Here is a 26,743-nt window from a genome sequence, read left to right on the forward strand (position 1 = left end):
GACACACTTACAACTAACAATATCAAGCTCAACCAGCTTCTTACAATGCAGCACCGTCACGGACGTCTGAACCACATCGCTCTCATCAATCCTAGACAGTCTTTCCAACGCGAGGGCCATTTCCGTACTTCCTGATTTCCCGAGGGAGTCCTGTAGGTCGACGATCTGCACATTCAGGCTCAACACAGCGAGGGCAAAGTGGCCCGTAGCTGCGTTGTAGAGGCATTTGGATGTTGCGTAAACACTAGTGTCGGGAGGCGGATTGGTGAGGCATGTGTACGACCAACTGTGTAGCATTGCTTCAAGCTGTGTCTTTCGGCTGGATAATGCTTGTGATGTACTGCTCGCGCTGGACCTGTGCGTGCCGGGGGTGTCAAGTGGGAGTTGCCTGCTGGGAGGTGTTGCTCCTGCTCCTGCGCCTGCGGCTCCGTCTTCATCCTCCTCACAGTCGCTGTCCGTCAAATCGGCAGCTGTGGCCACGGCCATGTCTTCGGAGAGCGTGTAGATGAAAAGCTCCAGAGCCTGCAACACCAGTAGGCGGCTCCAAGCGTTGAGGCCGGTCAAGGCCCTCTCGGCGGCATTCCTCGAGTTTTCGTATCACTCTGCGTTGATCTCTGTGGACAGAATTCTAAGAAACGGAGCCAATGCGCTCGAAAAGGCTCGAGACGCGGGGAATGGTGCGAGCCCAAGAAGCCCCTTCCGTCGTCGGGCACTCGACGCATGCCAGAACTCCTCGTCGCAGGGGCATTCGAGCTTGCAGATCTCAGAGATCGACAAGGTTGGAGGTATGTGCAGGAGGCTCGCGATTTCACAATCGATCCCGTACACGACCCAGCAAAGCCGCTTTTTGGCCTCCCTGTCGATCCACTTGCTCCATTGAACTCCAATGTCGTCAGTACCTGCAGAAGACGGGCCAGGCGGGGAATCGCGATGCTGGTGGCTCGGGCTTGTGCTGGCGAAATGGCTTCGCCGGCAGAAATTGACGGCTGCCGCCCTTGACAGTTCTGCAAGTTCGAATGCACGTTTGTTCCCGCACCACAGGCCCACGAAGCAGATGAGGGCAATGGCGTAGATGTACATGGCGTCTCTCATGAGGCTGTTGTCCTGCTCCATGGTCACTTGAGCGGCTATCCGAGTCATGTCTAGCAGCACGATGGCAAAGCGTGTGCTATGTTGCTGGCGGCTGTATATTGCTCCAATCACGATCATCACTGCTATCAATGCATCAGGAAGATTATCTGTCCGCTGTAGAGACACGTGATGTATCACTGGCATACGATGCTCGAAGTGGGCGAAGAACAGACCAATCAGGATATTGGCGGTTTTCAGTGTCGGCATCTCCACCGAAAATGTTCCTATTCTGTGGGTTCCAGGTAATTGCCAAAACCGTTTGGCTTGATCATATTTGGATTCGGTTATATCAAAGCGAGGTCGATGTTCCAGTTGCAACGGATCATCGTCTGAGATCTCAATAGCCCTTGCAGCAAGAATACGACGAGACCGGGGATCCCAAGTGAACGGCCACCTGTCTTCCTCCGAGGCTTCATTTGGTGGCGATGGAATGCGGCTTACAGGAACAGGGGAATCCATGCGGGCTGCAGACCTAGTGTCTCCAATATATCCGGTGGTAGGCAACGAACTGAATTCGGGCATCAACATGTCTAGCCCTGTAAAAATATCGAGACTGCTTGTGTTTCCATTCGGTGGCCAAAAGGTGTCGGTCTCGTGCAGCGCTTCGTAGAAATTTTGATCAAACCAGTCTTGAAGTAAGTGGTCCTGGTCCCCAAGGAAATTAAAATCCATTTCAATATTTTCAACAGCCATGGGATGAGGGGCCATGGTGCTGCTTTCCAGAGAGTTAGGCATCGAACTATGTACGTTCATTGTTTGCGTGCGTAGACTGGCTCCCGTTAATCCGAGATCGAGCCTACCAGATGTTTCGATGGACGACTGAACTGGTGGCGTAACAATCGAGTTATCGGCATCATCTCCAAGGCCGTCCAGACTACTATCATGAAGCAAGCCCAGCGTTGTGTTGCGAGTGCTTAGTCTTCTGGATCCAGATCCAGTCTTAGATGCGGCTCGTGAATCGCGAGGTCCGCAATGAGTTTTCTCATGTCGACTCAATAAATCACTTCGTGTGAAGCCTTTGCCACACACACTACATGTATGCCGCTTCCGTGATGTGTCTCATCGAAGTGTCAGGCGTGGTGCAATTGCGCTGCCAGAAAGGAGGCAGTAGACTTCCGGGTGTGAAGATGACGCGAGAGACTTTCGGGGCGTGCATAAACTTTCGAGCATGTTGGGCACTGAAGCCTGTTTGAAGTGGGGTTGGGCTTAATAAGTGAAGTACGCAGAACGAGCAACTTTGAATCAACAGATCAACATCATCGAGATTGAAACGCTCGCATTCTACAGAGTGGTGAGAGCTTAGGAAAGGGAGGATGGATGGAGGTGGTCAAGAAGTGGTCGAAAGTGGTCAGAGGTTCTTGGCAGCCCTCTCGGCCCGAGCGACCGGCTTTTATGCGGCCGCAGGTAAAAGCGTAGGTCTTGATGCCAAATCAAGGTATCTACCTAGCCGTTGACTGTCATCATTTCTACAGCCTGATGGGAAGAAGTCTCGGGTCTCCCAGGATCACCTTCTTTTTGGCCGCGGTCTGGCCAATGTGCAGTTTTGCAGACAATGGTGGGAATCCCCTTTTTAAGATGGACTATTTCGGGTCCTCTTTGACCCATAATTTCCACTTGTATGTCAAAAGCCGATAGGATCTGCAACCCAACGGAGCTGTCCCAAGAAAATGATACTTTGCCATTCTTCGTCACAAAGGACCCCTTTGAATGTTGAGGGAGTAACGAAAAGGCAGGTTCAATCTTCAGGGACCCATAGCCTGCAGAAGCAGGGGAGAGCCCAAAGATCCTGGACACGATCTCATTGATAGGGACGGCACTCCAGCCATGACAATCACTCCGGAACATCACGTCATCTTCAGCCCATGTGGTCAAGTTTTGACTCATCATCTTCCTCCATGGTACAACCAGGTATGGAAAGAGCTCCTGATAAACACCGGCTTGAGCGGCGGCTTTCAGGAGGTAGAATGACTGTGCGTATGAACACTTCGGTAGGCGACTATCGAGAATCGTTCGCCTCATCAAAGCAGCAGCAGCTCCTCCTTGGATGGCGCCTGAGAGAACAGCAAAGACTTGGGGATGCTGAGATCTATCTTTGGAACCTGGCCCGTCCATGTATCAGTCTCCGTCAAAGCAGTGGGCGTTGACGGCCTCGTTGAGCGACCTGGATCTTCTCCGATACTCGGTTGCGGTGTCTGCGCGGTGGACGAAGTCACAAAGGTCAGCAGCCTGCTGGAGTACAAATGCATAAATCAAGCTGTTGTACGTTGCAGCTCCATTCCAGTGAGTTCGAGGTATACCCATGCTTTGTAATCCTGTAGAGCCATGCCACTCTGCCACCCAATCAACAAAAGGCCACATTTCTTCATCGAATTGACTGACAAGAGAGATCTCGTTCAGCAGGCTGTCGAAATGATCGAGAATGCCATCGACAGTTCCAATGTACTGTTTGACTAACTTTCCATCCCCGAAGTATATCATGTGGTCATGAATCATCAAGATCTAGAACAGAGAAAACTGTGGGATGTTAACGCATCTCCCAGGGCTGGGGAATTGAGCTTCCACTGTTGAAGAGGAGTCAAATTCGAGGTGCAGAAATCCAGTGGTAAGTTTGGTGGCTTCCAGTTCCACTATCACTCTCTGTTCAGCTGGTATCACGACAGGTTCCCCGGTCGCAAAATTATCCCAGGTTGACTTATCAATGCACCCCTCCGAAAACACTGCACAGTTCATGTTCATTGGTATTTCAGGAAGCACTGGAATAGGATGTTCAGTCAATCTCCAGGACTCAAGAACCGGTAACATCATTGACTTGACAGACGCGATTTGAGTAGATCACCAGTTTCCCAAGATTTTTGGAGCAAAGACTCTCTCATTCACGGCAAGAAATGGTGGACCAAGTGCATAATTCCACTCCGAACGCGGTATCATTTGCACGGAAGTATCCATCTGAGCTTCCCAGCCTGCCAGGCCGGTGTGCAAGTCTTGATCCTAGCGAACATTAATACCAGAAGCGCCTTGTCATTGAGTCATTCTTACCATGATTGAGCAGTCGACTATCAAGCCGGGAAACGCTCCTCTTGAGAGGGAAAAGCTCCCGGCATGGGAGCTTGAAAACCGAAGCACTCGAGCAGTGATTGTGTTTACGCCTCCCCGAAGATGATCCTTTATATCGATCGTTTCGTAGTACCAGCGACTAGTATAGCTCTTGCATGGCCCAAAGCTCACACTGGAGCCATTGATGAATAGTCGCTATCGGGTATCACCCGATATCTTCAGAATGACTGGATCAATTGGTTGGCTAGAAAGATGGATAGTCCTGCGAAAGAGGACAATCCTTCCCTCTGGGGAGGTATCATCGTAGCCTGGGATCCACATCCATTTGGCCTTACTGCTGAAGCCAGAGCCTGTCATTCTTTGTGTTATGTTCCAACACTGCAAGCCGTGTGATCGAGGGAGTAGCAGATCGATTCGTGTCGAGATGGTGAGATGGCTGCTTTTGCGTGGGCGAGATTCCATACATGAACCTGAAATTCCCCACTGCGAGACTCATGAGCTGTGTGTGGCATAATCTACCCACAGGAGCGGCTTTTGCTACATTTTCGCATTTCCACCTACTCTGTCTGATACATCACCAAATCTGGGTGCTTTGGTGGTTGCAAAGTGCCCGGGGGTGGCTATGTCCACTTGTCCACTTATCCAACACTAAATTCTTGATCACCCGTCCCCTCCCCTGGAGGCTTCACGGCGCATTCCATAACCGAAACAGTTCGAAATTCGAAAGCCGCTGTTTCTTGCTCGGAAGGAAGTTGTCTTCTTCACCGATTCATGCTTCGAGATACACCGAGCGGAAGGTATACCTTCAAGTCGCTTGTTTTGGGGATTTTCATGCAATCTATATGCCGGCAATGCATCTAGGGGCTGACATCATGACCTGTGTTGCTGTGTTCACCTCGATCAGATATTGTCAATGTTCGGAACCTGAATATACACCTAGATGCACCAGATTATGTTGAAAACGCGAGAAAAAATTTCCTTTGATGCGTTGGTAGATACTAAGGACGGATTATTGTTTGTCAGTGGAAATCGTTCCTGATTTGACGTAAATTTCTCTGCTCAGCTGTCTATATCCTGCTGAAATGTGGTATTACTTTGGGCAACTGTTGACCCGATAAAATATTCTTACACTCGCGTGTCTATCTAAAACATCCAGAACGCAGCTCCTGCCAGGACCGAAAGCCCCAGAAGCGCCTTCTGGTTTTCACTGCGCGCGTCGAGCATACCAGCAGCGTTGCCTGTAGAGGACGCGCCAGTTGCCGAAGTGGAAGACCCTGAGGTAGTAGAAGATTCTTGTGTTTGCGTAGCTGTTGAGTCTGTACCACCGGTGGTGGCGGACCCAGCATCAGTGCTGGTGGATTCAGAGCCGCTTGTTGTTGCAGAAGCACTACCAGAGCTGGTGCTGCCACTCGAACCGCCCTCGTTGTTCTCCACCTGGAACCACACCCCAGAAATGGGCGCACCGAGCCCTGCTGCCTCAGCGAATCCTGCCATGTCGAAGCCGATTCTTGCGTTTACATCAGCGGGTGGGTCGATAGAAGCAAATTGACTGGGTACAGTGAAGCCTTCCGGTTGAATGTACAGCAAAAGATTGTATCGGTGAGGACCATCGCCGGCCGGCGGTGTTGGTGGGATATAAGTCGCACCGACTGCCGTCGTCGCATTCTCGGCTTCAGCGTCGAAGGAGAGGACCTCTGACGAGCCAAAGAGGTTGGGTTGGAAATAGTGTAGCAGTTGAACTCTTGGCTCGCCTGGTGTTGCCTCAACGTCCTGATCCACCATAAACAAGATGTATGTCGATTGTTTAGTGGCCCCAGCTTGTCCTAGGGCAACGGGCGTCTCTAGGATGTCTGCTCTGAGGTTAATGAGGGTTTCCAATATCAATCTTACTATATGACCTTACCATCTCGGTTTAGGGTGACACCGGCAGGTTCAACACTTATCGAAGTGTTTTGGTAGTCTACCACCAATAGAGTGTCGACTTGCACAGGAAAGTCGGGAGCTGTTTGGGCGTTGACAACAGCCGCCAGGGCAGGTACTAGGAAAGTGGATGAATACTTCATGCTGGGTAAATTGTGAGGCTGCGCAGCAGTGTATAGAAGTGAATGAGAAAAAGGGAAAAGAACTCGAGGTGTACAGACAGAAGAAGATCACAGACCTGGTCTAGATTTTCAGATTTCAGCGCAGTCAACGTTATATAAAAGTTTTGAGCTTGAAAGCCAAGTATTCGTAACCCTTGAGGGGCGAGAATAAGTTGGGTGGGTTCAACCTGAGGAGCTCGTAAACGTAAGCGCACAAACAAGATTGGGTATGTAGGTGACCATCAATATGGGCCAAGGCCGGAGAGTCGCTCCCCTACAGCGGGAGGGAAACAGTTGTGGTTTGCTATTTCATTCCGCAGTGTCTCAGGCAGGGAAATGAGGTTAGTATGGCTGTTGACAAGGCTATGTCAGGGGCGTGTAACTGTTTCTGCCAAGACTTGGCCCACATGGGGGATTTTATCAAAAGATCTTCGCGTTCGCTTTCATTCCATGGTGTGCACACGAGAGCCACTCTTCATAGTTATGGAAGACTGTTATTGGAAGGCTCTCTTACTGGAAGTTGTTGGGTGAACTCCTTTTACGGTGCTGAAAGGTTCTGCGATCAGGGCTAGAAGGGTCGGTTTGACAGGCCGTAGCGAGATTCTAAAACGAGATGGCGTTTCAGATCTGGATCAAGAGACAACTAGAATGCTTCAGCCTCATAAGTTGAAACTCAAGGCTATGAGACGATCAAAACTTTGTCTGCCTCTCAGGAAGATATAGGAAGTACTCATGGTGATGCCCCGTACAGGATCTACTCAGTAAGCAGGTGCATGATAAGGTCTACTTCAGAGGATTTCGCGGCTCTATGGTGTCATCTTTTGCGATCTAAAGCTCGGATTCAATGTAATACTGACTAGATCTTCATGCTAGCCCCAGTCTCAAGGAAATGTCGCAATGTCTTGTATAGAGGACAGAATGGATTAGCACAGGTTGAAATACCTCGTACTGATGATGAAGACTCGGAGGGATGTTGGATGTTTCTGGCAACATTGGCACCAAGCCGAAAATGTTAGCAATGACAGAATATCTCTAATAGACTTACCGTAATAGGTACAAAGCAGATCGTCTCTAAAACGCAACTCTATTTAAACTCTTCGATCCGGTCATGCCCGCCCATAGCCGTTAAGGTGAGAATGATGAACCACCGAGGCTATTTCCTCATATGATCAAACGGTTACGAGATACGGGGTACGAGAGTACATTGAGCTAGAGACATTTCGACCTTCACGCCAACCAACATGGCCAAGTATTAATTAACTCTCGTTGGACCTGCATGGAAATCAAGGCAATACTCTCAGTCAGCGCAGCTTGAGTCGAACTACAATTTCAGGCCAGCAGAATCCTTAGACAGCCTTGACACATTGCGAGCGATGAAGGAAGAATCGATAGAGTTCGATCCCTCCACAACCGACAAGCGAGACTTCTATGCCAATTTTCTATCCCAATATAAGCCTCCCATAGAAGCATCTCGTCACTTTGCTTCTATCCCGTGGACAAACGAGTGGTTGACCAGTCCGGCATACGACGTTATCCCATTCTGGTCGAGGCATGCAAAATCCAGTGGGGAAGATTACTTCTTCGCCAATACGATCAATACGACCAAGACAGTTCCACATATGGTCACCCTTCAGCTGAAGGATTTCATCACTCCAGAACCAAGTGACGGAGCATCCGCTACTGGTGCTCCTCGACCAAGCGTCGCCACGGATAGTACTACTGTCACCCGTCGAGCGCCAGAAATAGTCTTTCTCCTCCAACTGGGCGAAAGAGGCATTGACGGCCATCCAGGTGTTATTCACGAGGGCATTACATGCGCACTTCTCGACGAGACCATGAGCGTATTGGTTTCACAACACTTAAGCAACGCTGCCCCTAGACCCAAGGGTCAGATTTTCACGGCTAACCTAAGTACAAATTTTCGTGCGCCGGTAGAAACTCCAGCGACCGTGATTATCAAGTGCTGGCTCATCAGAAGGGACACAAGGAAGTGGTTGACCAAGGGCCAGATTGAGGATTCGAATGGTCGAGTCCTCGCTGAGGCCAACGCCATATGGGTGGTTACGCAGAAGAGCAAGATGTGAGGTTGAGTAGAGTAGGTTGGTTGGCTGGTGAGATTTTAGATTACATGTCAAAACCGAGCATTGGAGGTCGGCCATCATGGCCGGACTAGAAATTATTGCTCTATAGATAGTGACAGACTGGGAGAACTTCTGGAGTAATTCATTTCTGCGACGCGCGGGTATTGACATACACACCCTCCGAGTCTGAGGCATTTATGCTCTCAAGTTGACGGTTCTGGGAAGATTCTTCCAATATCCTGGACTTCCCGTACGAATCCTCGTCACTCAGATGCAGCTTCGAGCTTCTTGAACTTCTCCGAAATTTCTGGAAATACCTTGAGTGCATTATTCCTAACAACATTCTCCATAGCGGTGTCGTCAAAGAGACCAAACTTCTTCGGTTCATCATATCCGGCCTGAAAACACCCAGTAGAATCCTTGCGCGTGGTGTATGGAAAGTCTGTGGCGTAAGGCAGATGCTCGGTAGGAGTTCCTAAGTCCTTGATCAGTGGGTACTGCATAGCACTTATATGCTGGTATCGAGATAGAGATTTCTCGTCGAGGCAATATCTCGAAGCCTCAGGCCATCGTTGTTCTTTGCTATCATTTCATCGATGTGCTGTGCACCGATGCGATCGGCGAGAAAGGGCAAAGCTCCACCGTTGTGGGAGAAGAGGAACTTGATGTCTGGAAATCGCAAGAGAATGACCTGCATGAATAACGTCCGTGATTGCGCGGCAGATGTCGAAAGGATACTCTTGAAAGACTAAATAGTTTGGTCTGTAACTCTGTGCGAGCATACTTTGCCCCTCTCGACGAGAAGAAACTTACAGTGACCATATATGAGGTTGGAGGCGGGGGGGGGGCGCACTATCTGGAGGATGGACAAACACAACTGATCTCAGTTTACTCAGTCCCACCCATACCGGCTCGAAGAGAGTATCACCAAGGTATCACTTTCCCAGATTGTATTGAGGTCAGATTTCAGAAGCAGCACAATCAAAAATTCAGAATACCACGTGCAAGCATTCCAGGCAGCATACCAACCAATTTGCGTGGTGATGCCCCACCCGTCTGGCCGAATAGGTCGCTGTGATACTTTTCGGATAAAATTGATAGTGGACTGGACATGTGGTAGTGGCAGAAGCGCAAAGCATCCTGAGGCTGATTAGCTGGATGATCCAAAATGCTCTTAAAACAACCTTCACACACCAAAGCTCACTCGGTTAAAAGAGACATACTCCAGCTGTGCCTGGAGAGAATCTTCACATAATTTCACGAACCTCTCTTCTGAGAACCCTTGATGCCATTCGTTCTTGATTGATGGTGTCTACATCGATTGTGAGATCAATATCCTTTCAGACACTCGTCGAAGGTCTCTAACTAACAACGACAGCCGTTTGTATATCGACTTCATCCATGTACTTTAAATGGTCCTCTGAGGTCTTTGGGAAGGAGCTCGTGAAGCCAACACCAAAAGTCGCCCTGCCCTTCGCAAACTCTGGAGCAAGATCGGGAACTTCATCAGGAAAACAGTGCTGGTGCACATCAATTCGACCAAGGCCCGTGAATGCGGAAGAGCGGCGTGCTCGAGTTGAGTTGTAGTTGCAGCCATCCTGGTGGTGGATGATTAAGGTCACAGGTGTTATAGGCACTGGGACTTATTGTACTCCTCGCTTCCATCTGGGCAGGCGTCAGACTTATACAGCGGCATCCTCATCTGTTGTGCCAACACGGATTGTGTCAAGCGGCTCCGCTCAGTAGTCCCGTTGACCTATCCAGACTGCCCACCGCAATTAGTCATTCACATGGACGTCTAAATGCCGCCATAGTTGTGTCCACATAGCAGGCGGGAACTTTCAACCAACTGCTAGTTTTAATGCATTCCGGGTGTTGACTATACCAGCCACTTTGGACAGACAGAGCTCCGGCCCACCTCGGTCTGTCCAATGGAAGTGGTGCAATGAGATTGTCACAAATAGGTTGAACAATGACATAGGTAATGCTCGGAGCTCCGCAGCTTTAATTGTAGGGTCAACGAAGACTGAGGTTCAACCACATGCAATGTGCTTCGATAGCGCGGAATTATGCCAGCAATGTCGTAGGGCGCTAATGCTCCGCGGTGTTCAACGGCGTGCGGCACGAGGAACAAATGGTCTAGATATGTCCGGCCTATTGCAGTACTGATGAAGGGCTACAGCTGAGAATACTTGCCGACACTCTTTTTTGTTGCTAGTGTTTCGAAATTCCCGTCAGATGATTCAGAACTTGGTGTTCTTGCACAGTAGCGTACAGATTTAACAAGCCTGACTGAGAGCGACGAAGCCGTGCGTTGGGAAATAATGGACAACGTCAACGTCAACGTCAGCGATCTTCCGTAAGTCTCATCTTCTTCTATCTACAGGTTAGGGAGGGGGAATGCTTGCCCTCTGGAGAGCGGTTATATCCCTTCGATATGAGTGAATACTAATGGCGTTAGTATCACTAGCGGGAATGCTGATGATTTACGAACAAGATTCATACGAGCCTTATCTGACATGTACCGGGCTGAGGTACCTGCATACGGAGCCCTGGTGCAGATTGTGAAGCAAGTCGATAGCGATGTGCTCACCGGGGAAGGCAAGAGCTCCAACGCCCTGCCACTTCGGCATCAACTCGAGAGACACGGCGCGATAAGACTCGGCACAGATCAGGAATTGAGGGACGTCACAAGACTGTTCGCGGTGATGGGGATGTATCCCGTGGGCTACTACGATCTGCGCGTCGCTGGAATCCCGCTGCATGCTACCGCATTTCGGCCTGTAAGGGAAGACTCGTTGGTTCGAAATCCTTTCAGAGTGTTTACTTCAGTCCTGCGGAAAAGCTCGGTACCGGAAGAGACCAGGAAGCTTGCTGAGGCTGCACTGGTGAAGCGGAGTCTTTTCAGTGAGAGATTATTAGAACTCGTTACCGTTGCAGAACGCGGAGAGCCTATGACTGGTCGGAGCGCCGAGGATCTTATAGCTGAAGCTTTGAAAATCTTCAAATGGCATTCTCGATCCACTGTGGCGCTCAATGACTATCTTCGACTCAAAAAGGAACACCCGATGATTGCAGATATCGTGTGCTTCCCCAGCGCCCATATCAACCACCTAACCCCGCGAACTCTGGATATTGAGCTTGTTCAGAAAAGAATGGTTGAGCAGGGTCTACCAGCAAAAGAAAGGATCGAGGGCCCCCCTGTCCGTAATTGTCCCATTCTACTCCGCCAGACGAGCTTCCAAGCGCTGGAAGAGCAAGTCCAATTTTTAGGCATCGACGGTGCATTCCTCCAGGGCACGCATACTGCTAGGTTTGGTGAGGTCGAGCAGCGTGGCGCAGCTCTTACCCGGAGGGGTCGAGCGTTGTACGATCAACTACTACAACAGGCTATCCTTGAAAACGAAACCGACCCGGTCCGCACAGGAAAAGGCTTTGATCTCATTCTCAAAGAGGCATTCTCGAAATTTCCTGACTCTTGGGAGGAGCTGCGGTCTGAGGGATTGGTGTATTTCCGCTATCAGGTAACCCCAAAAGGCATAAGTATGGAGTCCCTGTTGGATCCGACAGCCCACAAACGTCAAGCTAGAATCACGCAACTGCTCTCGCGGGGATCTATAGAATGCGCTCCCATTACCTATGAAGACTTCTTGCCTCTATCCGCTGCGGGCATATTCAAGTCAAACCTTGGAGATGAGCCGGTAAGGCTGTTGACAGAGCTCAATGAGAACGGCTTGAGAGAGCTCGAAGGAGCCTTGGGTCGCAGGATCTTGGACCCATTTGAGCTCTACGAGGAGCTAGAGCAGGATAGTATAAGGGAATGCCGGGAGATGTTGTGTCTAGACGATATTCTACTGTACTAAATTTTGATCCACACTCGTCAGTGGGAAGGAATATTGAAGGAAAACTGTGCCACATCACGTGATAAGGCTGTATCCCCTGATAATTTGAAACGCCATGTCAACCTATGTTACCAGTCGGGCAGGCAGCCAGATAAAACCCCACATCCAGGAAGAACATAGTCCTAATTGCCTGAGCCCATGCAAATGCGAACATCTGCATCAGACCGGATGCCCGTGAGTAGACCCGAACCAAGCGCGGAGTTATGGCGGACGTGGAAGAGGAGCCCTGTGGCCCAGTCCCCTACCCCCAGGCATCCTTCAAACAGCAAACCCCGATCTCCCCATCCTCAGACAAGGCAAGCGTCGGCGCCAAGAACACACTAGCTCGTACTAACTCTGATCGACACATGACGTGCTAACAACGTTCGTACTAAAGTACCCTGGCGCTGGCCAGCATGCCTCCTTGATCGATCGAGGAAAAACCCACTGTATCGGCACTTGCAATGCTTTGAAATCATGCAAAGGGGGGATTCCCGGAGATTAAATGCCTTGTAAATGTCCATATGGACTAAAACTAGAACAGAGACCATAGAGGTGGAAAGAGACAGAGATCTCAATCATCCATCCTCAGTGACTCGCCTAACTTGTCAAATCAGGATATCCAGCAAAAAGCCATCATTGGCCTTTCCTTTGCTTTCACACAAAGTTAACCCGGATCTGTCCTATATTTTGATCCGACTTTAGAATGAGCGAATGCTGTTTGAAAGGATTTCGGTGGGAGGGCGAGCCGAAAGGCCAGGAATCAAAACTCACAGGCACCAACTGCTATGTGACCGGTTCCACCAGTGACGTCGCAATCTTGGTTATTCATGACGTTTTTGGATGGACGTTCCCTAACATTCGTCTTCTGGCGGACCACTACGCAGAAGAGGTTGGTGCCACGGTCTATATTCCGGACTTGTAAGTGACCATGTACAAGGAGGCCAGAGTCTTCCCATATGATTGATTTGATACCGTGTGATAGCTTTGGTGGCACAGTACTACCTTTTGACGTAATTCTCGATCAGTCCCGGTGGGGTGAACTCAATCTGCCAGAGTTCTTGAAAGCAAACAACAAAGTTTCTCGAGAGCCTGAAATCGACGAGTGTGCTAAAGCCTTGCGCTCACAGTACAAGCGTGTTGCTGCTGTCGGTTTCTGCTTTGGTGGGCCTGTGGTCTTTCGACTGGGAGCCAAGGGCCGAAATCTCGTCGATTGCATCTCCGCAGCACATCCCAGTTTTTTAGAGGAAGAAGAAATTGCCAAAGTCGGGGTGCCGGTTCAAATTATTGCTCCAGAGACTGACCCGCTCTTTACACCCGAGTTGAAGACCTATAGCAATGCAACGATTCCTACCCTTGGAATTCCGTATGACTATCAACATTTTCCAGGTCTCGAGCATGGTTTTGCAACGAGAGGGGACCCGAAGGTTGATAAAGAAAGGGACGGAATGCTGAGAGCGAAAAATGCGGCAGTTTTGTGGTTTCGCCAGTGGCTGCATGATAACAATTGAGGCTATGAGCATCGGATGAAGCTGGCTTTGGTCGTTTAAGATAGACTACATGGCGGCGCTAGAGCGAGTCCTGTCTCAACTGGCATGGTCATTGAACAGCGTTCTGCTTAGCACATATCACTTTCATCAGTGTTAAATCTCAGCGCCTCCATGTTCCAAAGCCTGGGTAATTGATGGTCCAACCGGGCCTTGGCTGCACAATTTTGAGTTCCCGTACATATCGCCTACTTACTGTATGCCGTGGTTTGACTGGTGGAGCGCATACACCGATATATCTCAATTTTCTACAATAATCCGTTTTGGGGGTCTGTGGACTCTTCAATTTGGATTGAGGATGGCTCTCATCTTCATTTTAGCATCTACAGAAACAAAAGTTGTGATCGACTCTGACCTGCACCGGGACCCAATGTCCAGGTTTAGCAAATCCCCTTGGGGGGCATTGTCTCCAAGCTTATTGAGACCATGAAAGTTCAAAACCTTCCAACGAATCGGATCACGTACCGCGCAGTCATCTGCCCAACGACCCTCATAACTTCTTAGGCGGGGCTCAGAATGAAGAAACCTTGGGCTTGCCGTTGAACGCAGGTTGTTGCATTGTTCGGAACGAGCACTGAAGTTCGGGTATAGCCAATCAGAGGAACACAAGGTGTTGTCATTGCCCTCGGAAGCGGCATGGCAGCATGACCCCGGCCTGTGATTCAGTGTTCGTCTGCTATGGTATATACTTGTGCCATCCAGGATATCCTCCAAAGAACAACAGTGTTCTTGGTTGCACCGCTTAAGATACCATAATCCGGTAGTCGGTATCATCAAAGCACACTGTCAACTACACAACATTGAAGATCGTTGGTTGCCATGCCAGGCCTTGTTAGCAGTGGGGAAGATTGCGCAGATGCATCTCACATGAGACTTCGCGTCGTCATATGCGGTGCTGGTTTGGGAGGTCTGGGTGCTGCAATAGCACTTCGGCGAAAAGGACATGAGGTAGTGGTACTGGAAGGAGCATCTCAGTTGAGCGAGATTGGTGCTGGTATTCAGATACCTCCCAACAGCACGCGGGTTCTAGATGCCTACGGATTGAGCGAGAAACTCCAGCAATGGGTTGAGCGACCGAAAAACATCGCGTTGAAACGATATGCCACTGGACACGTCTTGGGCATGACGCCGCTCCACCCACGCTTGACTAAAGCGTATGGCTACCCGTATCTGCTCATTCATAGAGCGGATTACCAACGAATTCTTTTTGATGAAGCAAACGCGCTAGGAGTAAAGGTCCACATGTCAACACGTGTTGTGTCCATCAATACCGAAACACCTCTTATCACTACAGAGACAGGTGAAGAATTCGCAGCGGATGTTGTCGTTGGCGCAGACGGCATAAGATCGAAAGCACGGGAATTTATTATCCCAGGCCAAGTAATAGAGCCTAACAGTTCATCGAATTGCGCATTTCGCGCGACAGTGCCTAATCAGGAGATGCTATCAGATCCAGAGGTGGCTCATCTCATGTCGGATGTAAATGCAAACAGCTGGATCGGTTACCGGAAGCATATAATGGCTTATCCCATTCGACAAGGCGCCATGTACAATCTGGTCATGTCACATCCCGGACAAGCTGCTTCCGGAAAATGGAATGAACCCGGAGATCTCGAAGAGATGAAAGCCACGTATGCGGATTTCGATCCTGTCATCAAGCGGGTGTTGGGAAAGGTCAACGGCTGTCTCAAATGGAAGTTAGCTGACTTGCCAACACTACCAAGCTGGGTCAGTGAATCCGGAAGAGCTGTCCTTATTGGCGATGCGGCTCATGCTATGGTACCATACCTGGCACAGGGAGCGAGTATGGCAATCGAAGACGGCGCTGCACTTGCAGAATGCTTGAGTCGTGTCCGAACGAAAGAACAAATCCCACGCTATCTACAAGTCTTTGAAAGTATAAGGAAGCCTCGATGTGAACGCATTCAAGAGAGTTCGAGGCTCAATGGCGATATGTGGCATATGGCAGATGGGCCTGGGCAGGAGGCGAGAGACAAGGCTTTGAAAAAGGATGATTTTCAGGAAGATCTCCCATCACCAGACCTGGATGGAAGTAACCCCAACCTATGGTCAGACAGAGGATTCCAACCCTGGCTATTTGGGCACGATGTCTTTGCTGAGACTTCTAAAGCACTTGATGAAATGGAGCAGAAAAGGAGACCATGATAGATGCTGGTGAGTTCGATTTAGGACTAGTTCATGGGCCGAGAAGCCATACTTGATCTTGTGTTCTTTGCTACTACATGCCTTTCTGCTGCATAGTAATGTGCTAACGCGATATCCTCCGTGCTCCGGGAGTAATCGGCGAGAGTGAATACAAGAAACGTCTGCCGTTACCTCTGGGCGGTTAATGCCTCTTCCGAGATTTCGGAAGCCCCTCCGAACACCAAACGGACCCGCCACTTCCCCCGCACGAGGCCGATCTATCTCCAAGTCGGATATGGCACCGAGAAACTCTGTCCCAAGAGATCACTTTCCCAAAAACTCTCGCGAGAAAAAGTTGAGCAGAACCAAGGAAAAACAGACACTGTTGAATCGAAAACCTGAAAATCGACACGAGTGAGAAACAAGAATGTCGTGGGAGAGATTGATACGGTTCCAAGATGAGTCAGGCCAGCAACGCTTCGGCGAGCCTGTTATCAAAGACGCAGACGAGTTGGAGACGTTGCTAGCCAAAGGCGAATTGTTTGCCAATGAGTTCAAAGGCAGCGGTCCATTCGACCTAGAAGCTACAGGGCAGAGGATGAAAGTCGTGAAGCTGTTGGGAATCCTGGAGTCGGCAGATGTGCCCATCGTCAAGTGTGTGGGCTTGAACTACATGAAGCACAGTAAGTTCTAAGTCCCCAAGGACGGATCACCGCCCACTGAAGGGCGACCATGAATAGAGATGCTGAGCCGATGAATAGTCCAGGAAGCAGGTCGAAAACCACCGCCATACCCATCGATCTTTATTAAGTCTAGGACTTCGATTGCCAGCCACGATGAGGACATCCCGATCCCCAAACTGGCACAGGATGAGCAATGCGACTACGAAGGCGAACTTAGCATTGTGATCGGCAAGACGGGAAAGAACATTGCCAAGGCAGATGTGCTCTCTCACATTGCCGGCTACGTGGCCTCCAACGACGTGTCAGCCCGCAAGTGGCAACGAGACCCCGCATACGCCGGCGGCGTGCCTCAATTCTGCTTCAGCAAGGGATTTGACAAGTACGCGCCTGTAGGCCCGATGATCGTGTCTCCGAAAGTGGTTGGCAATGGGAGCGGCTTGCGGCTCCAGACCTTTGTCAATGGGGAGTCGAGACAGGACACCCGCACGGACGATCTGATCTTCGACGTCGAAGAGATTGTCGCGTTTATCAGCCAGGGCTCGACACTGGAGAAGGGCACGGTCATAATGACGGGTACGCCCTCAGGTGTCGCTATGGGTATGTCTCCGCCGGCGTACTTGAAGCATGGTGATGTTGTGGAGGTCAAGATCGAGCATCTTGGTAGTGTTAAGAATAAGATGGTGTTCGAGTAGTGATCTTAGGGGGCAGGGAAACGGAAAAAGAAGATAGACCAGCAAACAGACGAAATAGAAATGGAAATGCATTGCGCAAGAGTAGCATAGCACCATTCATGCTGTACTTTCTTCCCGAAGCCCACAGCAGGATCTATGCAACCATCGAACGATCTACACAAAATCCCAGGATATCTGGCCTACCCTTCCCCATATCCTGTTTTCCAGAGAAAACCCCAACTATACTCAGCCCTATCCGTCAAATCCAGGCATGGTGTTAAACCGCTCCAGCCCCTCTTTTGCCTCGTGGCTCTTATCGCGACCAACGAAGAAAGCTGCCTTCGGCGGAAACAGCTCGAGCCTATCCATTACAATCATCGTCAGCGTTAGCAGTCCCTGTCTTGTTGACTATACCGTATATTCTCAACCAAACACCTACCCATTGTCAATCAGCGCCGTCCGAACCACGTAATGGGTGCCCCCGTGGCGCATGGGAATCGTCCACAGTGTGCATCCGCACACCCCACAAAATACCTTATGCTTGTCGGACCCGCTCATCGTGTCGTTCAGGACGTATGTCTTCCGCGCGTCCTGGGGGTCGCTCACTTGGACTTGCTCGGTTTTGAATTTGGCTACCTGGTTTTCATTTTTGCCATTAGTGGTCTCATGAAAACGTGCGTGGTTGTACCTACATATTGATATGGAGCGCCGGCGTTCTTGGCGCAGTGTGTGCAGAAGCACTGCATGACATTCTCAGGTGCGCCTTGCACGGAGAAGGTTATGGCTGAGCATAGGCAGGATCCTTTGACTGTGTCCATGGTTGGCGGTGATCGTGTGTTGTTTTGTGTGATGTTTTGCGTCGAAATCAAGACTGGCTGAGAAAAGGGAAGTCTGTCAACATGGGTCACTATTGGCTTTGAGTGGGCGTGCGGAATGCATCCTAGCACAATGAGATGATGAAGCGCTCCGCATACCCAATAGAGACGCAGGTTTATCGGCAGACACAGACCCTTGGAGGGACTGCGTACCGTATGCCAGTCGTTGCCGTGGTCAAGGTTGGCTGATATCGGAAGCCTCCGAGGCCACCACTTGAAAGCCGAAAACCCCTCCCCGGTGATCAATCCGTCATGGCTGTGCTTCCAAGTTGCCCGGGCGGACTTCCAGACGACCGAAAGGCTTATGTCCATAACACTCCATCAGGACGACATCTTGGAACAGCGTGTCCAGGACCCTTTCCTTGGGACTTTGACTTCTGTGTTAGCTTCAGTTGTTGCCCATTCCTAAGGGGAGTTCAAGCGGGAGAGATATACTCCTACAAACCAAGACACGATACACACACGGGAGTCAGCGTCTCAAAGCAACAATGGCCACAGAAACAGTCACGACCACCGAGGCCACACCAGCATCGGCCAAGTTCGATCAAGAAAGCGTCAAGGCAACAGAATTCTACCAGAGCCTACGAGAGAAGAATGCTGGGCCGCTGTGGACTGTTCTTGACAAGCTGGTGCCCCCGACGCCCAACCCGACCGCAGAAGTGAACATATGGCGCTATTCAGAAATGCGGCCGTCGTTGATGGAAGCCGGCCGGCTCGTCACGGCGGAGGAAGCTGAACGGCGGGTTTTGATGCTGGTCAATCCTGCGATGCAGGCTCCGTGTACCACGGACTCGATATACGCGGGCCTGCAACTGATCCTGCCCAATGAGACGGCGCCGGCACATCGCCATGTCGCATTTGCGCTGCGGTTCATCATCGAGGGCTCTGGAGGGTTCACGGCAGTCGAAGGAGAGAAGATGATGATGGAGAGAGGAGACGTTATCCTCACGCCTAGTTGGATGTGGCACGATCACGGAAACGAGGGAGATGGGCCTGTAATCTGGCTGGATGGGTTGGATCTACCGCTCTTCAAATTCCTACCCTTGAATTTCGCGGACCAGTACCCCGATAAACGGTACCCGAGCACGCTGAGCACCACCAGCAAGTCCCGGTTCCCATGGGCTCCAGTGGAGAAGTATTTGAAGAATGTGGAAGGACCATATGTGGTTTATGATTATGCCTCGGAGGATGGAAAGCCTCTGTCACCCACGCTTGGAGCTCAGGCGGAACGTATCGCGGCTGGGACCACCTCGCCCACTGTTCAAGAGACTGGCTCATTTGTCTACCACGTTGTCGAAGGAGATGGCTATACCACCATCTTGACACCTGGAGAGAAGAGTGCCCGTAAGATTACCTGGATGGGGAAGGACACTTTCGCGGTTCCTGCTTGGAGTCAGATCTCGCATACAGCCACGTCAAGCTCAGATGTCTATCTGTTCGCCATCAACGACCGTCCCATGATAACGTCGTTGGGCTTAAGGAGAGAAACATAGTAGTGTTTTGATCGAGCGGTCCTGATGCCGTGTGTCGATTAGCCAATACTAAATTGTTGGTCTTAAGGCAACCTCATCCCTGTGTTGGCTGGGAATGCTGGAATAATCTGGTACGAGATAAGGAAAGTCTCGGACTCGTGGCGCAATCATTTGGACTTCATCTTGAACATCGTATCAACATATAGAAGATATGGAGTCCCTGTGGCAAAGATAACTGCCACGTGTTCCCGACTTCGACATAGAGCAATCGCGCCCATTGAAGTCAAACCCCATAAGAAAGCCACCAAGATGTTCGCAGATAATGGAGATTGCGCGAGGTACCGAGTACGTGGATAGCGAAAGGAAGGAGATGGCTAAAATCTCCCGATTCGGGAACGCCTAATGATCGTCTCTACAACCAATCCCGCAGCTAGAGCGTTCATAACCAGTAACTATCTCTCAATTACTCAAGAGAAAGTCAGAGTGGCTGAACGGCTCTTATCTATTAGCCATGCTCTCCTCGCTGTACTCCATCGGATAGACATGCCAATATGGGACGAGTGGGATTGTAGGTTTGGGCTGGCTGCGAATGACTTGCAGTCGAGATTAAACTGTGACAATCCAGATATAGGGATGGGCGAGGAAGGCCAAAATGGGAAAGAGAGAATACAGGTGCTAGGACTCAGGACCCTATCACAAAGCATGGCTAATTACTCAGGACAAGCTTGGGGAGACCACGCATCAAGCAATGCCTAGAGTACATTCGCTATTTTCGATCTTCTTATATTTCGGCCTCGGGTCGCTCTGTCCTGTCTCCCTAGGTACGATCTACTTGCACTCTCTGAAAGTATCTGGTGAGACGTCTCAGTAGCAGCGCCCGTCCAAACGTGTTCTATCAACGTCACTGCGACTGTGTCTCGTTGCAAAAGACCGTCTCTAGTAGGGTGACTTAATCTATCCAAGTTGATAAGGCAATACAACATGGCTCCTGGCAGGACACTCGAATACCCCAAGACCGCGGTGAACAAGGTCAATCGGTATAACGTAAGAGGTAAGCGTTAGAGAGACGGAACGCACCAAAAGGGAAGACGAGCATGAGAGAGCCAAGATGATCCCTTTTTATTCAGTTGAAGTGACGAGGCTGACGCCCGCCACGCCTAGCAAGTTATGACCTCGAGACCATCCACAGTATCATCAACTCGAGCACAGTCTTGAACGTGTCTTTCAACACGCCCGACCCCAACAATCCATTTCCCATCACACTTCCCATGGTCGGCGTGGCCGCCAGCTTCGACCATCCATCTGCATCGTTGGGCGAGCCGCTCGACATCTACGTCCACGGCTATGTCAGCAGTCGCATGATGAACCACTCGCGTGACACCAACGGCACGGACGCCACAGAATACAAAGGACTCCCCGTGACCATATCCGCCACCAAGGTTGACGGCCTAGTCCTCACCCTGTCGCCGTACACACACGACATCAACTACCGCTCAGTCTGTCTCTTTGGATATGCAAATGTCGTCACGTCCGACGAGGAGAAAGTGTGGGCGATGGAGGAGATCACCAATGGAGTCTTACATGATCGCTGGCGGCACACACGCGTGCCCCCCGACGGTGCAGAGATGCAAAGCACCAGTATCCTCAGGGTGTCTGTCGTGGGAGGAAGTGGCAAGATTCGGGTCGGCGGGCCGCGAGACGAGTTGAAAGATTCTAACCGGGAGGATCTGATGGACCAAATCTGGACCGGCGTCGTACCCGTCTATGAGCATTTCGGGGAGCCCGTACCGGGCAAAGCGAATCGTGTCAAGGATGTTCCTGCACATGTGGTTGATTTTGCAACGGCGTGCACCAAGACCAACAAGGAATACGTGGCAGATGCGATTGCGGATACTTCGCAAGACTGAAGCTCTTGGGATACGCCTTTTTGTCCGTGATATGGGGATGCATCGATTGGGATGGTAGGCAGGATGGCGATCTCGTATATATACATCGCTTGCAGTTGAGGATTTCATAATCTGGTTGCTGTTATTGAATATGAAGAGTCAATTCCTCCACTAACCCTTGGTCGGCCGACAGGGTGTCTGAATTTGGGCATCTCTCGTAAGATTGATACCCTTTCATCTTCCCTGCTCGTCCAACTCCCACGCAGGATCAATAGGTATATGAAAATGACGGAGATCACGAACGTGAGGACGCGTCTCCTGCCACTGGATCCCATCCTGTGCTCCTCCGGGTGGATTGACAAGGAGTGTAAGTCCATCCTGAAAATGCCGCGTCTCGAAAGGGCCATGATATATGACCAAAGGAAGGAATGTCCCTAAGATCATAGTGCGTTCGAAAATATCCAGCTGACATTTGGCATCCGCTTACCCGTGAAGCAAGGGGTGAGTGTAAATATGATGATTCTCGAAAGGGGATAAATTTGTCCGATGACCGGCGTCACAGTGCTGTGCATGTCACACAGGGATAATTGCAGATTTAAAAGGTACCATCGAGGTAACGTTGTGCAGATGATTTTGAAACTGTCGTGTCCCCCGTACACTGCGTTCGGATTCAACGGTTACACAGAGGTGAACAGCAATTCCCGCTCCAATGGATTGACCGAAGCAACGGCGCAAGACCTTATGGATCTCGGCGTGAGAAAGGGAGAAAGGTTTCTTTGCCAGAGAGCATAGTCTCGAGCTGTGGCACCATGTTCGTAGGGAGTCGTACACCCAAGGCCGTTGGCATCCCTGTTGGTTATTAAATCAGCGGGGTCTTCGCCCTATCCTGTGTTTTGAAAGGGAGAATCATCCATCCATGGAACCTAGAAATGATTGATCGGCTTAGATGAATAGCCAGTCCCGAGCGTTCCTTTGCGAGTAGGACGGACATTCATAGAGGGCGTGGGCTCGTAATCCCGTACTTCATGCATTGGCGGTCTCCAGAGGGACAACGTGTCTTCGATGTGTGATCTTCCTGATCTTCCAAGCTCCACATATTTGCCAAAACTGTGTCTGCCGCCTTCTCTTGAGCACCGCACTATGAGATGAGTCCCACCCTGTACATTTTTTCTGAACCTTGTTTCATATTCTTCATATTCTTGGTTTCTCCTCGATATTGCCATTGTTGTAACGGCCGCTGATCGTTGGAGCCGTTGAGGTCCTTTGATCAAAGGGTCTTGACCATAACCCTAACATTGACCTTGCACATTGAGTTGGAGATCAGTAAGAGCTTCAGCAGCTGCTGGACTCACTTCCTCCTCGCGAGCTTATGACTCGATGTGATAAAGATCAATTCTCGTACATGCTGAGACAAACCCGCACTGGACCACAGACATCGTCGATGCTGTCTTGCTATCCCATGAAAAATATCAACATGGACCGAGTTCGAGCTGGTTCCAGATGGCTGAAGAGGAAAATACAACCATACTACACTGTTCCGCACAAGGAGAGAAAACTTGAGATAGTATGCAAGGCTCACACTGATCTTTGGCCTGTTTGACAAAAGCTGACCGATCTTTTCGTCTTAGGGCCCTCCAACTGATTTTCGACGCGAGAATATCACCTTAGGCATAGATGTCGATGGGTAAGAAATAACGAGACTCCATTTTTTGGGTTCTTGCGGAATGGCTGACATAGCTCCCACTAGGAATACGGTCGTAATCGAGCAGGCTCGGGAGGATGCTCAGCGGATGCATGCATCTCTTAAGATGCAAAGCCTACCTCCTCAGTCGTGGACACAGCGTCGGAGGACAATCAAAACAACGTAACAAGAGATCTGAGCACTGGAAAATATGAGTGATGCAGGGGTCAGTGCTTAGGATGAGATGGAACCCAGCGATATCGCTGCTCGGGAGGCCCAACAACTCTGGGTCTCGAGTTGGCGCATGACCCTGCCACGCTGCTGAGGATAATAATGTGACATACGTGGAAAGAGATTTGCTCAGCGTGATATTATATGATGAACAATGGCACATCACCGAGCCTGGATTGCCTTTCTTTCTCCTTTTCCGACTTTCGATTCATGAAATTGCTGCTGGATGCTGGACCCTTTGGTCTCGTGGTTTGGCTACTCCATTTGTTCCTGCTGTCGCCCCTGTCGGTTGTCTGCTCATCAAGATCAAGAACTGCAGATGTCGGCCGATGGGGCTCATCTCCTTGTTTTTGAGTTGGTAAGACTCTGCTTCTAGGAGGAAGCGTCTTGCTAGTGTGGCGTGACGCCCTGTGGGCTCGTTGAGCCTGATCAGCTCGCCGTGATCGACCACCTGTTCCGATTGAGGTCAGCTCCTCGCTTTCACTAGCCTCTTCAACTCTGAAATGGGCACCACTGCTCTTGGGTCTGCTGTAACCTGAACCGGCTCGTGTACTGCTCGAGATCCTCTCCAAGCCCACTAACGATGTCTTCTGCTGACTGCCTTGCGCCATCAACGGAGCAAGACTCGTTCCCGACCAGAGATTGTTCATCTTGTCCTCCTCATCTTGTTCTGGCGATCTCTTCCCCAGTACTTGATGTAATACATCGCCTTGTCTTTTCTGAAGAGCCGCACCTTGCAATCTCCGTTTCGCTTCACTTGACATTGGGGAGGTGGGTTCGGGAAGGTCCTTTGGGGGTACAGTTCGGGCTTCTCTCATGAGTCTCTTATACTCTGCATGGTGAAGGTGAGCAGTGTACGACTGAGCCACTGTTTGAAATTCATCCTCGACCATTATGTAGACGTCATCCTTATCATATCCACTGCGCATAACTCTGTAGTAACTGTCAGTAATGTTATTGGCTTTCACAGGTGCAAGCCTACTCTATGGATGGCGGTGCTCTGACTGGAGAAGTAGAAGGTGTCCTGACTGCCAACAATTAGTTCATATTCCGATTAGTATCATGGAAAACTGCTGACAATGTGACCCTTTTCTGGCACTGGTCTCTAATGCACGGCCCCGATTTGAGGGCAGGTCATGATTCTCGTCCTTGTCCAGAGGAGTGATTGAATATTCTTTGTTTAGCACTGAGCAAGCTGGTGGTAGACTCGTTCGACTTCTCTTTGCTTGCGGGTCATCGTTCACAGCCCAAGGCAATTTACGAGCCATTGTATCGGTCGAGTTGGGTCAGAAAACATGTTAGGAAGCATGTCTGCGTTGCTGCCGGTGGAGCATCATCAATGAACTTTCATTCAAGGCTGCCTGGAAGAATGAAGGAGGCAAGAGGCACTGGGACGGGTAGCTGCAACATGAATAGCAGAAGTCGACTAGTTCCTTACGCAGGGACTGGCGAATGCTCGTTGAGTGTTTGATTTTGAATGTCGTTATGATGGTGGGGGTCTATTTATGTGGCGAATCGCCGCCTGCTGAAACAGAGGATGGAAACATCTGTCCAAGCAATTCTTCGTAACCACGTACACATACCTCCTAAGTAAATAGTAATTATCCGTGTCTGGAGAGAAATCACAAATCACAAATCGCAGAAACGTCTCTAGGTTGATAACAGCAACTGTCTCAGTACTTCAGATACTCTTGCAGTGTGATGGATTTCTATCTTGTGGAATCGCCTCCCGGGCGAAAAGACTTGTAGACTTTGGGTATCATTTCCATTAACTCCTCACGCATGCATAACTCGTGAGCAAACCGCCCAATGCTGATAATGACGCTGATGTCCACTATCAAAGCTTGTTTCCTATCGCTTGATCGCCGCACGCCCAGATATGGTCAGTTTCAGGTCTCAATGTGCCGAGAAGGCAGCAGATAAAAAAACGCGAACCGAATTGATCCCCGGGAAGAGTGTAGCGGTTTGCGATTGTGTCAAGCCACACCATCTCCTTCCTTCTAGACTTCTCCAGGCTTCTTTGAATTGCAGCTGACAATCTTGACCTTGTCTGCAGTGAATTCTTGGCCGCCATCGCTCTTAAATCTCACGTCCTTCACGAGGAATGTCCAAACGTCATCGCAAAATCGATAGGTCTCGAGATGACCCTGTTACAATGATCAGCTTTCAATTGAGGTTTAATTCAACTCATCTGACCTTGAAAGTGAGTCTTGACTTGACTTTCTCTGCCAGTGTCTCGGCGATGGCGCGGTCGAAGTTGCTGAGAATCTTCATGGCTAGTTGCGGTTCGATGCGACCATCGTTGATTAGATCGTCGATTGTGTCGATGAGCGCAAGGCCTATACTGTAAGGCGATGTCAATAACAGTAATTCTCTTACAGACTGCATGGGTCGCAGCCACCAGCGGCATGAGACCAACCTGCTGCCTCGATAGAGCTCATAGAATTGCTGAGTAGCCATCGTGGTAGTTGCTGTCTATCTTGAGCCTGAAGACGAACAGAAGCAGCGCCGCTGGTGTTCAAAGACCGATGAGATCCTGTCGTAAGAAGAAGAAGAACAACAACAACGATAACAAAGATGTGAGTTTGGATATGAGTCTAAAGACCGGTGGAGTCCTTGAAGGTTGATGGTGAGGAGGGGCGCAGGCGAGGGCTAGAGGCTGAAAGGTAAAGGATGCTGGTAGGTCGGAAGTTTTTATCCGAGGATTAGTCACTAATGCAAACCATTGCACTCATTTTGAACGGAGTACGGAAGTGGGTCGGGGTGCTGATACAAACCCGGTGGACTCCTTCACAAACCTTTGGGATCACGCTGGTAGTGTCATGTAGCACTGGTATCGGGCAATTTGTAAACGATTAACAGCATAGGCTGATTCATATAGCCACGACGAACGTCACCCTGTTTTCAACTCTTGGTGTTCGCTGAATCATTGACGACCTTGATCGAGTTTGCATTCACCAGCATGTCAGTGCCAACCAAAGCGAGGTTGCAAGTGTGTGGCCTCTGGAAAGCGCTATCACAGTCGCAAGCAACACGGTTCACTTCCACCATCAGTCAAAAAAAAGGCCCAGAGCAAAGTACAGGTTCTACCCAGACCGCCAAACAAGCCACTCAACCAGAAAAACCTAGGAAAGGGAAAACCCTGGCTGAAATCGACGAAGAGATGAGACTTGCGATGGAAGGGTTGGCTGGGGATGGAGGTGAAGCTGGGCTGGAACTTGAAGAGGGTCAAGCTGTCTCAATGAAACGCGGCGTCAGGGAAAATATGTTCAGATATATCTGATTAAAGCAAGTCCATTGGATCCGCCAGAGGCGCCATCCCGA

General features: G+C 50.1%; 18 protein-coding genes across 18 annotated transcripts; 9 read left to right on the plus strand and 9 right to left on the minus strand.

Moving 5' to 3' along the window:
• Positions 1–597: 597 nt before the first annotated feature.
• Positions 598–1,839, minus strand: A1O9_08223 (uncharacterized protein; the record flags this gene model as incomplete). Its single annotated transcript, XM_013402609.1, has 1 exon — positions 598–1,839. The coding sequence occupies one exon, from the start codon at positions 1,837–1,839 to the stop codon at positions 598–600; it is 1,242 nt and encodes a 413-aa protein (XP_013258063.1).
• A 735-nt stretch (positions 1,840–2,574) lies between these two features.
• Positions 2,575–3,243, minus strand: A1O9_08224 (uncharacterized protein; the record flags this gene model as incomplete). Its single annotated transcript, XM_013402610.1, has 1 exon — positions 2,575–3,243. One exon carries the CDS (start codon positions 3,241–3,243, stop codon positions 2,575–2,577), a length of 669 nt encoding a protein of 222 aa, XP_013258064.1.
• A 3-nt stretch (positions 3,244–3,246) lies between these two features.
• On the minus strand, positions 3,247–3,609 carry A1O9_08225 (uncharacterized protein; the record flags this gene model as incomplete). The annotated part of the gene is made up of 1 exon (XM_013402611.1): positions 3,247–3,609. One exon carries the CDS (start codon positions 3,607–3,609, stop codon positions 3,247–3,249), a length of 363 nt encoding a protein of 120 aa, XP_013258065.1.
• Positions 3,610–5,328: 1,719 nt separating this feature from the next.
• A1O9_08226 (uncharacterized protein) lies at positions 5,329–6,248 on the minus strand (the record flags this gene model as incomplete). The annotated part of the gene is made up of 2 exons (XM_013402612.1): positions 5,329–6,035; positions 6,089–6,248. The coding sequence occupies 2 exons, from the start codon at positions 6,246–6,248 to the stop codon at positions 5,329–5,331; spliced, it is 867 nt and encodes a 288-aa protein (XP_013258066.1).
• A 1,391-nt stretch (positions 6,249–7,639) lies between these two features.
• On the plus strand, positions 7,640–8,350 carry A1O9_08227 (uncharacterized protein; the record flags this gene model as incomplete). Its single annotated transcript, XM_013402613.1, has 1 exon — positions 7,640–8,350. The coding sequence occupies one exon, from the start codon at positions 7,640–7,642 to the stop codon at positions 8,348–8,350; it is 711 nt and encodes a 236-aa protein (XP_013258067.1).
• Positions 8,351–8,610: 260 nt separating this feature from the next.
• A1O9_08228 (uncharacterized protein) lies at positions 8,611–8,850 on the minus strand (the record flags this gene model as incomplete). Its single annotated transcript, XM_013402614.1, has 1 exon — positions 8,611–8,850. One exon carries the CDS (start codon positions 8,848–8,850, stop codon positions 8,611–8,613), a length of 240 nt encoding a protein of 79 aa, XP_013258068.1.
• Positions 8,851–8,855: 5 nt separating this feature from the next.
• On the minus strand, positions 8,856–9,460 carry A1O9_08229 (uncharacterized protein; the record flags this gene model as incomplete). Its single annotated transcript, XM_013402615.1, has 2 exons — positions 8,856–9,095; positions 9,377–9,460. 2 exons carry the CDS (start codon positions 9,458–9,460, stop codon positions 8,856–8,858), a joined length of 324 nt encoding a protein of 107 aa, XP_013258069.1.
• Positions 9,461–10,866: 1,406 nt separating this feature from the next.
• Positions 10,867–12,210, plus strand: A1O9_08230 (uncharacterized protein; the record flags this gene model as incomplete). Its single annotated transcript, XM_013402616.1, has 1 exon — positions 10,867–12,210. One exon carries the CDS (start codon positions 10,867–10,869, stop codon positions 12,208–12,210), a length of 1,344 nt encoding a protein of 447 aa, XP_013258070.1.
• A 724-nt stretch (positions 12,211–12,934) lies between these two features.
• Positions 12,935–13,739, plus strand: A1O9_08231 (esterase/lipase; the record flags this gene model as incomplete). Its single annotated transcript, XM_013402617.1, has 2 exons — positions 12,935–13,149; positions 13,214–13,739. The coding sequence occupies 2 exons, from the start codon at positions 12,935–12,937 to the stop codon at positions 13,737–13,739; spliced, it is 741 nt and encodes a 246-aa protein (XP_013258071.1).
• Positions 13,740–14,594: 855 nt separating this feature from the next.
• Positions 14,595–15,941, plus strand: A1O9_08232 (salicylate hydroxylase; the record flags this gene model as incomplete). The annotated part of the gene is made up of 1 exon (XM_013402618.1): positions 14,595–15,941. The coding sequence occupies one exon, from the start codon at positions 14,595–14,597 to the stop codon at positions 15,939–15,941; it is 1,347 nt and encodes a 448-aa protein (XP_013258072.1).
• A 406-nt stretch (positions 15,942–16,347) lies between these two features.
• A1O9_08233 (5-carboxymethyl-2-hydroxymuconate isomerase) lies at positions 16,348–17,295 on the plus strand (the record flags this gene model as incomplete). The annotated part of the gene is made up of 2 exons (XM_013402619.1): positions 16,348–16,603; positions 16,682–17,295. 2 exons carry the CDS (start codon positions 16,348–16,350, stop codon positions 17,293–17,295), a joined length of 870 nt encoding a protein of 289 aa, XP_013258073.1.
• A 414-nt stretch (positions 17,296–17,709) lies between these two features.
• On the minus strand, positions 17,710–18,092 carry A1O9_08234 (uncharacterized protein; the record flags this gene model as incomplete). Its single annotated transcript, XM_013402620.1, has 2 exons — positions 17,710–17,910; positions 17,967–18,092. 2 exons carry the CDS (start codon positions 18,090–18,092, stop codon positions 17,710–17,712), a joined length of 327 nt encoding a protein of 108 aa, XP_013258074.1.
• A 545-nt stretch (positions 18,093–18,637) lies between these two features.
• Positions 18,638–19,642, plus strand: A1O9_08235 (gentisate 1,2-dioxygenase; the record flags this gene model as incomplete). The annotated part of the gene is made up of 1 exon (XM_013402621.1): positions 18,638–19,642. One exon carries the CDS (start codon positions 18,638–18,640, stop codon positions 19,640–19,642), a length of 1,005 nt encoding a protein of 334 aa, XP_013258075.1.
• Positions 19,643–20,602: 960 nt separating this feature from the next.
• A1O9_08236 (uncharacterized protein) lies at positions 20,603–21,528 on the plus strand (the record flags this gene model as incomplete). The annotated part of the gene is made up of 2 exons (XM_013402622.1): positions 20,603–20,672; positions 20,783–21,528. The coding sequence occupies 2 exons, from the start codon at positions 20,603–20,605 to the stop codon at positions 21,526–21,528; spliced, it is 816 nt and encodes a 271-aa protein (XP_013258076.1).
• Positions 21,529–22,981: 1,453 nt separating this feature from the next.
• On the plus strand, positions 22,982–23,375 carry A1O9_08237 (uncharacterized protein; the record flags this gene model as incomplete). Its single annotated transcript, XM_013402623.1, has 3 exons — positions 22,982–23,071; positions 23,136–23,191; positions 23,255–23,375. 3 exons carry the CDS (start codon positions 22,982–22,984, stop codon positions 23,373–23,375), a joined length of 267 nt encoding a protein of 88 aa, XP_013258077.1.
• A 184-nt stretch (positions 23,376–23,559) lies between these two features.
• Positions 23,560–24,687, minus strand: A1O9_08238 (uncharacterized protein; the record flags this gene model as incomplete). The annotated part of the gene is made up of 2 exons (XM_013402624.1): positions 23,560–24,352; positions 24,506–24,687. The coding sequence occupies 2 exons, from the start codon at positions 24,685–24,687 to the stop codon at positions 23,560–23,562; spliced, it is 975 nt and encodes a 324-aa protein (XP_013258078.1).
• Positions 24,688–25,419: 732 nt separating this feature from the next.
• A1O9_08239 (transcription initiation factor TFIIA small subunit) lies at positions 25,420–25,879 on the minus strand (the record flags this gene model as incomplete). Its single annotated transcript, XM_013402625.1, has 3 exons — positions 25,420–25,566; positions 25,616–25,763; positions 25,839–25,879. The coding sequence occupies 3 exons, from the start codon at positions 25,877–25,879 to the stop codon at positions 25,420–25,422; spliced, it is 336 nt and encodes a 111-aa protein (XP_013258079.1).
• Positions 25,880–26,426: 547 nt separating this feature from the next.
• On the plus strand, positions 26,427–26,702 carry A1O9_08240 (uncharacterized protein; the record flags this gene model as incomplete). Its single annotated transcript, XM_013402626.1, has 1 exon — positions 26,427–26,702. A coding segment is annotated over one exon (276 nt), but the record flags the coding sequence as incomplete, so codon positions are not given.
• Between the last annotated feature and the right edge of the window lie 41 nt (positions 26,703–26,743).

This window comes from Exophiala aquamarina, assembly GCF_000709125.1.
Source record: "Exophiala aquamarina CBS 119918 chromosome Unknown aczIA-supercont1.7, whole genome shotgun sequence".
In the NCBI taxonomy this organism is placed as follows: Eukaryota; Fungi; Ascomycota; class Eurotiomycetes; order Chaetothyriales; family Herpotrichiellaceae; genus Exophiala; species Exophiala aquamarina.